General features: G+C 43.1%; 1 protein-coding gene across 2 annotated transcripts in view; it reads left to right on the top strand.

Annotated features, from left to right (window-relative positions):
- The window catches only part of LOC139540140 (F-box only protein 31-like), a 34,034-nt gene extending 19,382 nt beyond the window's left edge, over window positions 1-14,652 (top strand). For both annotated transcript variants that reach the window (XM_071343721.1, XM_071343722.1), the window contains 3 exons: window positions 678-831; window positions 1,141-1,496; window positions 5,049-14,652. In XM_071343721.1, the coding sequence (XP_071199822.1) occupies window positions 678-831; window positions 1,141-1,496; window positions 5,049-5,271 (733 nt within the window). In that variant the 3' untranslated portion in view covers window positions 5,272-14,652. The remainder of the gene's footprint in view (window positions 1-677; window positions 832-1,140; window positions 1,497-5,048) is intronic.
- The last annotated feature ends 400 nt before the right edge of the window (window positions 14,653-15,052 follow it).

A 15,052-nucleotide genomic window follows, 5' to 3' on the forward strand; every position in this document is an offset into this window, starting at 1 on the left:
ATGACAGTATACCAGCCAATACGAGTAGGTCTTCCTTATGACAGTATACCAGCCAATGCGAGTAGGTCTTCCTTATGACAGTATACCAGCCAATGCGAGTAGGTCTTCCTTATGACAGTATACCAGCCAATGCGAGTAGGTCTTCCTTATGACAGTATACCAGCCAATGCGAGTAGGTCTTCCTTATGACAGTATACCAGCCAATGCGAGTAGGTCTTCCTTATGACAGTATACCAGCCAATGCGAGTAGGTCTTCCTTATGACAGTATACCAGCCAATGCGAGTAGGTCTTCCTTATGACAGTATACCAGCCAATGCGAGTAGGTCTTCCTTATGACAGTATACCAGCCAATGCGAGTAGGTCTTCCATATTACATCTACTGTTTTAGACAATTTATTTAAATATTTAAATTTTGCCACTATTGTTCCTTTTATTTTCTTTGTTTACTCTGGTCAGTGAAATATCTAGCTGGAGGCTATGAATTAATTGTAATGTACATACATTTTCCTCAATGTGTCCCTATAATGCTTTAAGGGATGGGTCGCTAGGTGACTTGACACGTACCCCATTAATTCATTTTTCATTCAGTGATATTGTATTCTTTTTTTAAGAGGTTCATATTAATCTGTTTTATGTAATTGGCTTCATGAATGTTGATGATGCTGTGTTCTGACAGTAACTGCCTGACGTACCGGCGGATCTACCTCCCCCCCCGGATGTCCTCGGACCTGCTGCAGCCGGGCCTGTTCAAAGGCACCTATGGCAGCCACGGCCTGGAGATCGTCATGCTCAGCTTTCATGGGCCCTGCGCCAGGGCCACCAAGCTTACTGTCAGTCCCTCAACCCTACTGTTTCCAACTCCAACCTTCTTCCTAATGTTTTTTAAATTTTATTTTATCCTTAAAGTAGTTGGATGGCATTGAGTTAGGTGGGCAGAACACTATATTACAGGTGGCCTACATATTCCATTGTGTATATAACAAAACCCTCAGTGTGATCTGTTCAGTTGGCATGAAGACATTTTGAAATTGAAAACAAAAGTCCTTATTACACGTTTGGGTAGTACCTCTTTCCTTTCAAAACATTGTCCACATTTTGTGCCTACTGAACATGCCCCTGCCCTTTCTCCTTCCTCCTAGGGGGACCCCAATGTCCCAGCAGGCCAGCTAACGCTTGACGTGGACCTGAACCGGCCTGTGTGCCTGCCGGACCTGGAGCACCAGCGCAGCATGGAAGAGCTGTCTCGCCTGGTGCTGGGGGTGCACGAGGAGGCGCCGAACCCAGATGTGGCCCCCCAGGGAGCTGCTTCAGAGGGGGTTGTGGCTGGTGGTGCTGGGGCAGCGGGGCTGGAGTTGGCTATGGAAGCCCAATCAGAGAGCCCCCAGCCTGGGCCCAGTAGCAGCAGCAGCAGTGCTCCCTCAGAGGCCCAGCCTTTCGTCCTGCCTCTGGGGGTCATGACCCGCAATGAGGTTTACCCACGAACCTGCAAGATGTGGTGAGACCATTTATATCACACCTGTTCAGGTTGTTATTCACACATCCTCATATAGCCAAGAGTGCCAGGAAAATGTAGCTGCATAATATAATAAAATGGTCATTTAGCAGACACTTTTCTCCAAATGGACTGAGTTTATGCATGTATTCTGTGCATATCACACATTTCAAGTGTTACAAGCACAACACTCCGGCCAACTGAACCATTGGATCACAACATGTGATACACCATCCAAAGTACCTTCAGAAAGTATTCATACCCACATTTTGTTGTTACAGCCTGAATTCAAAATAGATTAAATATTTTTATTTTTATCACCCATCTACACACAATACCCCATAATGACAATGTGAAAACATGTTTTCAAATGTATTGAAAATGAAATACAGAAATATCTAATTTACATAATTGTTCACACCCCTGAGTCAATACTTTTGTAGAAGCACATTTGGCAGCGTTTACAGCTGTGAGTCTTTCTGGGTAAGTCTCTAAGAGATTTCCACACCTGGATTGTGCAACATTTGCCCATTTATTATTTTCAATACTCTTCAAGCTCTGTCAAATTGGTTGTTGATCATTGCTAGACAACCATTTTCAGGTCTTGCCATAGATTTAAGTTAACTGTAACTGACTTACAGGAACATTCACTGTCTTCTTTGTAAGCAACTCCAGTGTATATTTGGCCTTGTGTTTTAGGTTATTGTCCTGCTGAAAGGTGAATTCATCTCCCAGTGTCTGATGGAAAGACTGAACCAGGTTTTCCTCTAGGATTTGGCCTGTACTAAGCTCCTTTCAGTTAATTTTTTTGTCCTGGAAAACTCCAGTTTTTAACGATTACAAGCATACCCATAACATTGCAGCCACCACTATCCTTGAAAATATGGAGAGTGGTACTCAGTAATGTGTTGTATTGGATTTGCCCCAAACATAACACTTTCTATTCAGGATAAAAAGTGAATTGCTTTGCCAATTAAAAAAAAAATATTAGTGTCTTGTTACAAACAGTTTGAATATTTGTATTCTGTACAGGCTTCCTTCTTTCAACTCTGTCAATTAGGATAGTATTGTGGAGTAACTACAATGTTGATCCTTCCTCAGTTTATGCCTATCACAGACAACAAAATCATTGGGCTCATGGTGAAATCCCTGAGTGGTTTCCTTCCTCTCCGGCAACTGTGTTAGGAAGGACGCCTGTATCTTTGTAGTGACTGGGTGTATTGATACACCATCCAAAGTGTAATTAATAACTTCACCATGCTCAAAGGGATATTCAATGTCTGCTTTTATTATTTGTACCCATCTACTAATAGGGGCCATTCTTTGAGGCATTGGAAAACCTCCCCGGTCTTTGTGGTTGAATCTGTTTAGCAGAGAGAACAGTCTATGACTAGGGTGGCTGGAGTCTTTTACACTTTTTAGAGCCTTCCTCTGAGACCGCCTGGTATAGAGGTCCTGGATGGCAAGAAGCTTGGCCTCAGTGATGTACTGAGACGTACTAACTACCGTTTGGTACCTTGTGGTCGGAGGCCGAGCAGTCGCCATACCAGGCAGTGATGCAACCCGTCAGAATGCTCTCGATGGTTCAGCTGTAAAACCTTTTGAGGATCTGAGGACCCATGCCAAACCATTTCAGTCTTCTAAGAGGGAATAGGTTTGCGGATGTGTTGTTACCTACCCTTACCAACAGTGTGGGCGGTCCGTCAGGAATTCCAGGATCCAGTTGCAGAGGGAGCTGTTTGGTTCCAGGGTCCTTAGCTTAGTGATGAGCTTTTAGGGCACTATGGTGTTGAACGCTGAGCTGCAGTCAATGAATAGCATTCTCACATAGGTGTTCCTTTTGTCCAGATGTGGAGTGCAATAGAGATTGCATCATCTGTGGATCTGTTGGGGCGGTATGCAAATTGGAGTTGGTGTAGGGTTTCTGGGATAATGGTGTTGATGTGGGCCATGACCAGCCTTTCAAAGCACTTAACGGCTACAGACGTGTGTGCTACGGGTCGGTAGTCATTTGAAATATGTTGGTATTAGAGACTCGGACAGGGAGAGGTTGAAAATGTCAGTGAAGACACTTGCCAGTTGGTCAGCATATGCTCGGAGTACAAGTCCTGGTAATGCGTCTGGCCCTGCGACCTAGTGAATGTTGACTTGTTTAAAGGTCTTACTCACATCGGCTGTGTAGAGAGTGATCACACAGTCGCCCAGAACAGCTGATGCTCTCATGCATCAGCTGTGTTACTTGCCTCGAAGCGAGCATAGAAGTTATTTAGCTCGTTTGGTAGGCTCCTGTCACTGGGCAGCTCTCGGCTGTGCTTCCTTTTTGTATTCGGTAATAGTTTGCAAGCCCTGCCACATCCGACGTGCGTTGGAGCCGGTGTAGTATGATTCGGTCTTAGTCCTTTATTGACGCCTTGCCTGTTTGATGGTTTGTCGGCGGGCATAGCGGGATTTCTTATAAGCTTCCAGGTTTGAGTCTCGCTCCTTGAAAGCGGCAGCTCTACCCTTTTGCTCAGTGCGAAAGTTGCCTGTAATGTACGGGTATGTACGTACAGTCACTGTGGGGACGACGTCGTCAATGCACTTATTGATGAAACCAGTGACTGATGTGGTGTACTCCTCAATGCCATCGGAAGGATCCCGGAAACATATTCCAGTCTGTGATAGCAAAAATGTCCTGTAGTTTAGCATTTGCCTACTTTTTTTATAGACCGAGTCACTGGTGCTTCTTGCTTTAATATTTGCTTGTAAGCAGGAGGATAGAATTATGGTCTGATTTATCAAATGGAGGGTGAGGGAAAGCTTTGTATGCATCTCGGTGTGTGGAGCAAAGGTGGTCTAGAGTTTTTTCCCCCCCCTCTGGTTGCACATTTAACATGCTGATAGAAATGAGGCAAAACTGTTTTAAGTTTCCCTGCATTAAAGTCCCCGGCCACTAGGAGCGCCGCCTCTGGATGAGCGTTTTCCTGTTTGCGAATGGCCGTATACAGCTCATTGAGTGCGGTCTGAGTGTTAGCATCGGTTTGTGGTGGTAAATAGAAAGCTACGGAGAATATAGATGAGAACTCTAGGTAGATAGTGTGGTCTACAGCTTATCATGAGATACTCTACCTCAGGTGAGCAAGACCTTGAGACTCCCTTAGATATTGTGCACCAGCTTTTGTTTACAAATATGCATAGTCCCCCGCTCTGTGTCTTACCAGAGGCTACTGTTCTATCCTGCCGATACAGGGATGAGGGCCTGTACGGGTGTTTGGAGTATATCCTTCCTGTCCGACTCATTAAAGAAACTCTTCGTCCAACTCTAGCACTGTGGTGCAGTGCCTTCGACCGCTGTGCCACTGGGGAGGCCAATTTGGCAACATTTTATTCCACTTTGACAATATGGGGTATTGTGTGTAAACCAGTGGGAAAAATATATAAATTTATCCATTTTTAATTTCCGTCTGTAGCAATAAAATGTGGGAAAAGGCAAGTGGTGTGAATACTTTCTGAAGGCACCATATGCTACGCAACAGGAAATCATGTTTAATTTATTTGTTTTTTCATTGATTTCAGCTTCTACGGGACGGGCCTGATTGCAGGCCACGGCTTCACAAGTCCGGAGCGCACACCGGGCCTGTTTGTCTTGTTCGATGAAGACCACTTCGGCTTCATCTGGCTAGAGCTCAAGTCGTTCAGCCTTTACAGCCGCCTGACGGACCGGCTGGCCCACGCCTATGCCCCCGACATGGAGCACTTTGAGGCCATGCTGCGCAACATGCAGTCCTGGACATCCTGATGGGGCAGACAGACACAGGCTTACCTAGACCACGTACACACATCCCGAGTGTTGACCGCACCTGGAAAACATTTGGGAACCTAGTTGTAACCTATAACTAAGGCCCGTTGTTTTTTCCTGATCAGGTTATGTGGTTAGGCAAAACTCTTGGCCTTAATTATCACTCATGTATGTATATCTTTCCCCTATAGAACCCCTAAATGCTTATACACAGAAAAGCCCCATATTTACTACCCCTGTAGAATCTCTACTGTACACAGCTTCACAATCCCAAATCACCTCCACACTGTCCCACACATTTCTGGCCCTGGCCAGAAACAACCTTTTGCCCTACCCCCTAGGCACCTGAAGTATCCTTGCTCCCTGTTCCATGTTTCCCCTCTTTTCACCTCCACACGACATCAGTATCTCTGCTGCGGCATACCCAGAGGTCATATGACATGACAAAGGCTTCCTTAACAGCTTCTTGTTATTAATTTAAACCAGAGAAGAGGATTTTACTTTTCATCCCACAAACACCGGAACAAACGCTCCGTGCCTCTTGAGTTGTATTGCCTAATGCTACAGTGCCTTGCAAAGTGTTTTTCCTATTTTGTTGCATTACAACCTTTAATTTTAAATGATTTTTATTTCGATGTCATATAATTGACATGAAGAAAATGGTCCAAATTGGTGAAGTAAAATGAAAAAAATAAGTTAATGAAAAGGGGGAAAAGTGGTGCGTGCATATGTATTCATCCACTTTGCTATGAATCCCATAAATAAGATCTGGTGCAACCAATTACCTTCAGAAGTCACATAATTAGATTGCACACAGGTGGACTTTATTTAACTAAGTGTCACATGATCTCTGTATATATACACATGTTCTGAAAGGCCCCAGAGTCTGCAACACCACTAAGCAAGGGGCACCACCAAGCAAGTGGCACCATGAAGACCAAGGAGCTCTCCAAACAGGTCAGGGACAAAGTTGTGGAGAAGTACAGATCAGGGTTGGGTTATATAAAAATATCAGAAACTTTGAACATCCACAGAGTACCATTAAATCCATTATTAAAAAATGGAAGAATATGGCAACTCAACAAACCTGACAAGAGAGGGCGGCCCACCAAAACTCACGGACCAGGCAAGGAGGGCATTAATCAGAGAGGCAACAAAGAGACCAAAGATAATCTTGAAGGAGCTGCAACGCTCCACAGGGAGATTGGAGTATCTGTCCATAGGACCACTTTAAGCTGTGCACTCCACACAGCTGGGCTTTACGGAAGAGTTGCCATAAAAAAGCCATTGTATAAGGAAAAAAATAAGCAAAAACGTTTGGTGTTTGCCAAAAGGCATGTGGGAGACTCCCCAAACATATGGAAGAAGGTACTCTGGTCAGATGAGACTAAAATGTAGCTTTTTGGCCATCAAGGAAAACGCTATGTCTGACACAAACCCAACACCTTTCATCACCCCGAGAACATCATCCCCACAGTGAAGCATGGTGGTGGAAGCATCATGCTGTGGGGATGTTTTTCATTGGCAGGGACTGGGAAACTGGTCAGAATTGACGGAATGGTGGAAGGTGCTAAATACAGGGAAATTATTGAGGGAAACCTGTTTCAGTCTTCCAGAGATTTGAGACTGGGACGAAGGTTCACCTTCAAGCAGGACAATGACCCTAAGCATACTGCTAAAGTAACACTCGAGTGGTTTAAGGGGAAACATTTAAATGTCTTGGAATGGCCTAGTCAAATCCCAGACCTCAATCCAATTGTGAATCTGTGGTGTGACTTAAAGATTGCTGTACACCAGCAGAACCCATCCAACTTGAAGGAGCTGGAGCATTTTTTTCTTGAAGAATGGGCAAAAATCCCAGTGGCTAGATGTGCCAAGCTTATAGAGACATACCCCAAGAGACTTGCAGCTGTAATTGCTGCAAAAGGTGTCTCTACAAAGTATTGACTTTGGGGCGGTGAATAGTTATGCACGCTCAAGTTCAGTTTGTCTTATTTCTTGTTTGTTTCACAATAAAACATATTTTGCATCTTCAAAGTGGTAGGCATGTGTAAATCAAATGATATAAACCCCCCCCAAAAATCAATTTTAATTCCAGGTTGTAAGGCAACAAAATAGGAAAAATGCCAAGGGTGGGTAAATAATTTTGCAAGTCACTGTAAGAAGTGAATGGAATTTCTACTAAAGCTGTTATTCTTTGATTTTGTTTGGATGCATGCTGCATTTTCATTTTAATGCCACCTGTTTCCAATACTCTTATTCACAATCTGAGACACTTTTGGTTTGCTATATATTAGTGTGTACATTGCTCTTAGTTTGGTTCACAGGTGGCATTATGGTGTTAGAAAAGATCTCCTGTGCTTTTACTCTTTTCGTCACATGGTCAAGGAAAATATAATTTCTTTTAATATTACAATATTACACAATTGGGCATTTGCATATCAGAAATTACAACTTTTTATTTTCTAAATACTTCTGATGGATAGTATGTAGTAAAATGGAAATATTTAATGACTGGATGTTTCAACATTTTAGTATTTTCTACATGTTGGCAAAAAGCTTACGCTGTACTGTAGCTGTATCAGCCATTTGTAGTTAGACTGATAGCATATTGCCCTATTGGATGCTTTTAACAGGATGTTATAAAGATATTGCAACACCCGTTAGGATAATAGCCGTTTGCAAAACATTGTACAACACAAAATGCTATTCAAGGTTCTCATCTTTATTCCCATTTGGACCCCAGGAAGAGTAGCTGCTGCTGCCTTGGTAGCAGCTAATGGGGATCCTACTGAATACTAAATCATACTGTACATTTACGTTGCGAAAAGTGTATGACTGTCTCCCATGGCCTGACGGTGGCACCCAGGGGCTCTCCTTTTTCAAGTGCACTTTTCTTGGCAGTACAGTGGATGGTTTTGTCTCAACTCCTCTATGGATTCCTTTCCTTGATCCCTTTCCTTCATGATCACGAATGGCTGAATGGACTGGAAGGGTTTTCCACTGTGGCTTTCCCCCATCTTCTCCTGACGACAGGTCCGTGATCATGGAGGGCAGGACATAAGGAAAGGACGCTAAGTTGATAGTATTGAGACCGTCACTAACTCAGAGCAGTTCTTTTGTATCAGACTGCAGCTTTACTAACGTTTGAAAAAAAAAAAGCTCTAGAGAGAGTAAAGAAGTAATATATAAATGGAACCTATTTAATAAGCATATTTTAAATATTTTTATTTTTGTGACAGCTGTAGAAATTTGCATCATCACTTGGTTGATTTGAGTTTTGTAAGCAATGTCGCTCATCTGTTGTGTAAGTAGCGCTTCTGTGGTCAGCTGTTTAAATGAAGCAGTCGTGCGCTTTGTAAATCCCAGAGGCACAACCCTGCTTGAAACCTGTTAGACCTGTTGAACTGCTCACTCTGACTTCAGTTTTGCAGTTTAAGCGTCCTTTCTCTTAACAATAATAAAAATTTAAAAAACAAATGTTCCTCTTTCCCATTTCACACGTTTTGGAGCATAAGGTAACCAGTCCAACCAGTATGCATAATAATACTGTCCACACAGGCGATTCCTAGATTTTGTTTAATTTGAGTATAGGCTAGAGTCAGACCAATTATGCACAAAATACATCTTAAATCAGTTTTGTTAAATTGCCAAGTGTAAAATGCAGTCGGCTATGTATTGTGTAATGGCGCAATCCTAATATGTTTTGTTTTGTGTGGGAGCTTGGGCTCATAAGGTCTAATATGCAAATGGTTCAACCGGTTAAACTTCTTTCTTCAAATTGATCAATCACAGTGAGGCAAGTTTTAAAATCAAATTGTATGTCACATGTGCCGAATACAACATGTGTAGACCATACTGTGAAATGCTTACAAGCCCTTAACCAACAATGCAGTTAATAAAACTGTGTTAAGTTAATAAAAAAAATAGATAAGTAAAAAATAATTAAAGAGCAGCAGTAAAATGACGAGAGGCTATGTACACTACCGGTCAAAAGTTTTAGAACACCTGCTCATTCAATGGTTTTTCTTTATTTTACCATTTTCTACATTGTAGATTAATAGTGAAGACATCAAAATTATGACAGCACATATGGAATCATGTTGTAACCAAAAAAAAGTGTTTATAAAATATATTTTCAATTGTTTTTTAGCCACCCTCAAATAGCTACCCTTTGTCTTAATGACAGCTTTGCACAAGCTTGGCATTCTCTCAACCAGCTTCACCTGGAATGCTTTTCCAACAGTCTTGAAGGAGTTCCCACATATGCTGAGCACTTGTTGGCTGCTTTTCCTTCACTCTGTGGTCCAACATCCCAAGCCATCTCATTTTGGTTGAGGTCGGAGGATTGTGGAGGCCAGGTCATCTGATGCAGCACTCCATCACTCTCCTTCTTGGTCAAATAGCCCTTACACAGCCTGGAGGTGTGTTGGGTCATTGTCCTGTTGAAAAACAAATGATAGTGGGACTAAGCCCAAAACAGATGGGATGGCGTATCGCTGCAGAATGCTGTGGTAGCCATGATGGTTAAGTGTGCCTTGCATTCTAAAGAAATCACTGACTGTGTCACCATCAAGCACCCCCACACCATAACAGCTCCCCCGTGCTTTACGGTGAGAAATACACATGCGGAGATCATCCGTTCACCCTCACCACATCTCACAAAGACACTGCGGTTGGAACCAAAAATCTCAAATTTGGACTCCAGACCAAAGGACACATTTCCACAGGTCTAATGTCCATGGCTCGTGTTTCTTTGCCCAAGCAAGTGTCTTCTTCTTATTGGTGTTCTTCAGTAGTGGTTTCTTTGCAGCAGTTTGACCATGAAGGCCTGATTCCTCTGAACAGTTGATGTTGAGTTACTTGAACTCTGTGAAGCATTTATTTGGGCTTTTCTGCAATTTCTGAGGCTAGTAATTCTAATGAACTTATCCTCTGCAGCAGAGGTAACTCTGGGTCTTCCATTCCTGTGTCTGTCCTCATGAGAGCCAGTTTCATCATAGCTCTTGATAGTGCGACTGCAATTGATGAAGCTTTCAAAGTTTTTGAAATTTTCCGCATTGAATGACCATGTACTTTAAAGTAATGATGGAATGTCGTTTCTCTTTGCTTATTTGAGATTTTCTTGCCATAATATGGACTTTGTCTTTTACCAAATAGGGCTATCTTCTGTAAACCACCCCTACCTTGTCACAACACAACTGATTGGCTCAAACGCATTAAGAAATTCCACAAATGAACTTTTAAGGCACACCTGTTAATTGAAATGCAATCCAGTTGACTACTTCATAAAGCTGGTTGAGAGAATGCCAAGAGTGTGCAAAACTGTCATCAAGGCAAAGGGTGGCTATTTGAAGAATCTCAAATATAAAATATATTTTGACTTTTTTGGTTACTACATGATTCCATATATGTTATTTCATAGTTTTGATGTCTTCACTATTACTCTACAATGTAGAAAATAGTAAAACTAAAGACAGAACACCTACTCATTCAAGGGTTTAAAACTTTTGACCGTAGTGTACAGGGGGTACTGGTACAGAGTCATTGTGCGGGGGCAACAGTTGAGGTAATATGTATATGTAGGTAGAGTTAAAGTGACTATGCATGGATAATAAACAGAATAGTAGCAGTGTAAAAGAGGGGGGCAATGCAAATAGTCTGGGTAGCCATTTCATTAGCTGTTCTGGAATCTCATGGCTTGGGGGTAGAAGCTGTTGAGAAGCCTTTTGGACCTAGTCTTGGCGCTCCGGTACCGCTTGCCGTGCGGAAGCAGAGAGAACAGTCTATGACTAGAGTGGCTGGAGTCTGACAATTTTTAAGGCCTTCCTCTGACACCGCCTGGTATAGAGGTCTGGATGGCAGGAAGCTTGACCCAGTGATGTACTGGGCCGTACGCACTACCCTCTAGTGCCTTGTGGTCAGAGGCCGAGCAGTTGCCATACCAGGCAGTGATGCAACCAGTCAGGATTCTTTTGATGGTGCAGCTGTAGAACTTTGATGATCTGAGGACCCATGCCAAATCTTTACAGTCTCCTGAGGGGGCATAGGCTTTGTCGTGCCCTCTTCATGACTGTCTTGGTGTGCTTGGACCATGATAGTTTGTTGATGTGGACACCAAGGAACTTGGCACTCTAAACCTACTACACTACAGCCCCGTTGATGAGAATGGGGGTGTGCTCTGTCCTTTTCCTGTATTCCAGTCATCTCCTTTGTCTTGATCATATTGAAGGAGAGGTTGTTGTCCTTGCACCACACAGCCAGGTCAGTGACCACCTCCCTATAGGCTGTCTCATAGTTGTCGTTGATCAGGCCTACCACTGTTGTGTCATCAGCAAACTTAATGATGGTGTGCCTGGCCATGCGTGAACAGGGAGTACAGGAGGGGACTGAGCACGCACCCCTGAGGGACCCCCGTGTTGAGGATCAGCGTGGTGGATGTGTTGTTACCTACCCTTACCACCTGGGGGCGGCCTGTCAGGAAGACTAGGATCCAGTTGCAGAGGGAGGTATTTAGTCCCAGGGCCCTTAGCTTAGTGATGAGCTTTGAGGGCACTATGGTGTTGAATGTTGAGCTGTAGTCAATGAATAGCATTCTCACATAGGTGTTCCTTTTGTCCAGGTGGGAAAGGGCAGTGTGGAGTGCAATAGAGATAGCATCATCTGTGGATTTGTTAGAGAGGTATGCAAATTGGAGTGGGTCTAGGGTTTCTGGGATAATGGTGTTGATGTGAGCCATGACCAGCCTTTCAAAGCACTTCATGGCTACAGATGTGAGTGCTATGGGTCGGTAGTCATTTAGGCAGGTTACCTTTAGTGTTCTTGGGCACTTGCCAGTTGGTCAGCGCATGGTCGGAGTACAAGTCCTGGTAATCCGTCTGGCTCTGCAGCCTTGTGAATATTGACCTGTTTAAAGGTCTTACTAACATCGGCTACGGAGAGTGTGATCACGCAGTTGTCCGGAATAGCTGATTTTCTCATGCATGTTTCAGTGTTATTTGCCTCGAAGCAAACATAGAAGTAATTTAGCTTGTCTGGTAGGCTTGTGTCACTGGGTAGCTCGCAGCTTTGCTTCCCTTTGTAGTCTGTAATAGGTTGCAAGCCCTGCCACATCCGACGAGCGTCTGAGCCGGTGTAGTACGATTCGATCTTAGTCCTGTATTGACGCTTTGCCTGTTTGATGGTTCGTCGGAGGGTATAGCAAGTTTTCTTATAAGCTTCCAGGTTAGAGTCCCGCTCCTTGAAAGCGGCAGCTCTACCCGTTAGCTCAGTGCGGATGTTGCCTGTAATACATGGCTTCTGGTTGGGGTATGTACGTACAGTCACTGTGGGGACGACGTCATCGCTACACTTATTGATGAAGCCAGTGACTGATGTGGTGTACTCCTAAATGCCATTAGAAGAATTAGTTTTTTCCCACTCTGGTTGCACATTTAACATTCTGGTAGAAATTAGGTCAAACAGATTTAAGTTTCCCTACATTAAAGTCCCCGGCCACTAGGAGCGCTGCCCCTGGATGAGAATTTTCCTGTTTGCTTATGGCCGTATACAGCTCATTGAGTGCGGTCTGAGTGCCAGCATCGGTTTGTGGTGGTAAATAGACAGCTATGAAATATATAGAAGAAAACTGTCTTGGTAAATAGTATGGTCTACAGCTTTTCATGAGATACTCTACCTCAGGTGAGCAAAACCTTGAGACTTCCTTAGATATTGTGCACCAGCTTTTGTTTACAAATATACATAGACCGCCACCCCTTGTCTTACCAGAGGCTACTGTTCTATCCTGGCGATACAGTGTGTAAGTGAACCCCAAATCAATGTAGTTCTCATCATATTTGCGCCTCGTCGATGGTCCAACGTCCCTGTCTGTTGTTCGGTGCTTTCTTGGGTAAGGGGGCAGTAGCTCTTCTGCTGCATCAGATTCACAACTGTGAGTGTCCATGTTAGCTGGGCTAGCAACAAATGTAGAATTACTGATGCTAGCATTGGATGTGCTTGTGGAAGCAGAACAACTTGTGGTCGACAGGTGCAGGTGTAGTACTGCTGGTAGTAGCAGTACTACCAGTAGAGTTGGTATGCGTCTCTATGGACGCGGGCATTACTTCTTTTTTTTTACCATTTATCCATTTTCGAGCAGCCTCGTTTGGCTACATAGAGATCGTTAGTGGAATTCCTGTGAGAGAGTAAGAATTAATGTGATTGGATGTTTATTATTTGACTAAGCTATCTGTATTTGGCATTGTGTTGTTATTTCACTGAACACAAGATAGTTAAATTTTATTTTTGGCAGTGAGAATGCTACTCGGGTTAGTAAAAATCCTTACCCAACAGTATAGCCCCCTTGGAAAATATAAATGGACTGTTTGAAAACGTGAAATATATGTATTTTTTATTATAAAAGACAATGTGAATCACATTTTTATTTGGCGTACCCCCGACGGCATTGCGCGTTCCCCTGGAGTCTCACTTTTTCCCCCTCAATGTGTTCCGGTACCTCAAAGCCCCCCTGGGTATGAGCTGACAAATAGGTGAGCGGCTGCTTGTGTCTCTCAAACCATAGAAAGTATAGGCTAATGCATGTTTTCATGTTAATTTGTATGGAGGGGGGGTTTATAGCCGTTGTAAGAGCAGGAATGGTAAACATAGCATCCCCAAACAGCTTAGTGAGTACATCATGGTTTTTCACCCGATTTACAGAGGTTCCCAGGTATTCATCTGCTATCAGCTCAGTTATCCACTGATCCTTTTGCTGAAGGAGACAAATACCATTTAGTGTAGCCACATTTTTATCTGTGCAATGTCTTGGCAGGTGTGACTGCAGTCTCTTACATCAGGGTAGAATAATGCCAGAAAAGGCATGACCTGCTCCCGGTCAATTCCATCCACCCAGGAATTAACAGTGAAGGAAAAGCAGCCAACAAGTGCTCAGCATATGTGAGAACTCCTTCCAGACGGTTGGAAAGCATTCCAGGTGAAGCTAGTTGAGAGAATGCCAAGAGTGTGCAAAGCTCTCAAGGCAAAGGGTGGCAACTTTGAAGAATCTCAAATATATTTGGTTACTACATGATTCCATGTGTTATTCCATAGTTTTGATGTCTTCACTATTATTCTACAATGTAGAAAATAGTACAAATAAAGGAAAACCCTGGAATGAGTAGGTGTGACCAGGGGGGTGTTCTAGTCATTGATTTATGTGGCTGGGTTGTATGGTTCCCAATTTGGCGCAGCTGGTAATCGTTGCCTCTAATTGGGGATCATATTTAGGAAGCCCTTTCTCCCACCTGCTTTGTGGGCTATTGTGTATGTGCTTGTTGCACTACGTTCCCGTGTCGCTGTTGGTTTGTAGAAGTTTCACCTTGCATTAAAAATGTGTAACTATAATCACGCTGCGCCTTGGTCCGTCTTTCATCACGAACGTGACACTTTTGACTGATACAGTATATAGATAAATAACTCTTATTACTATGCAATTGCTAAAGAATTTTATAACATGTTACTACAGTTGTTAAAGATATTCCTAAATAGCTGAAATAACTTAATGTTAACTTAGTGTTATCCAAGTCACGTAAAATATCACATTCAATATTATTGTTATACATTTTGAAATAAATTCTCAAAGCTGACTTAAGTTTGCCAGTAGCCTACCAAATTCGTCAGTGTTGGCTCCAGTCATGAACGGTACCTTGTGCATCTCATGGTTTTGGAAACTCCAACTTGGGCAGGAAATGCCCGTCAACAATCACACCACAATACAACAATTGATTCTTTAAAAATACAGAAG

The sequence above is a fragment of the Salvelinus alpinus genome, chromosome 15 (assembly GCF_045679555.1).
Source record: "Salvelinus alpinus chromosome 15, SLU_Salpinus.1, whole genome shotgun sequence".
NCBI classification, from domain to species: domain Eukaryota; kingdom Metazoa; phylum Chordata; class Actinopteri; order Salmoniformes; family Salmonidae; genus Salvelinus; species Salvelinus alpinus.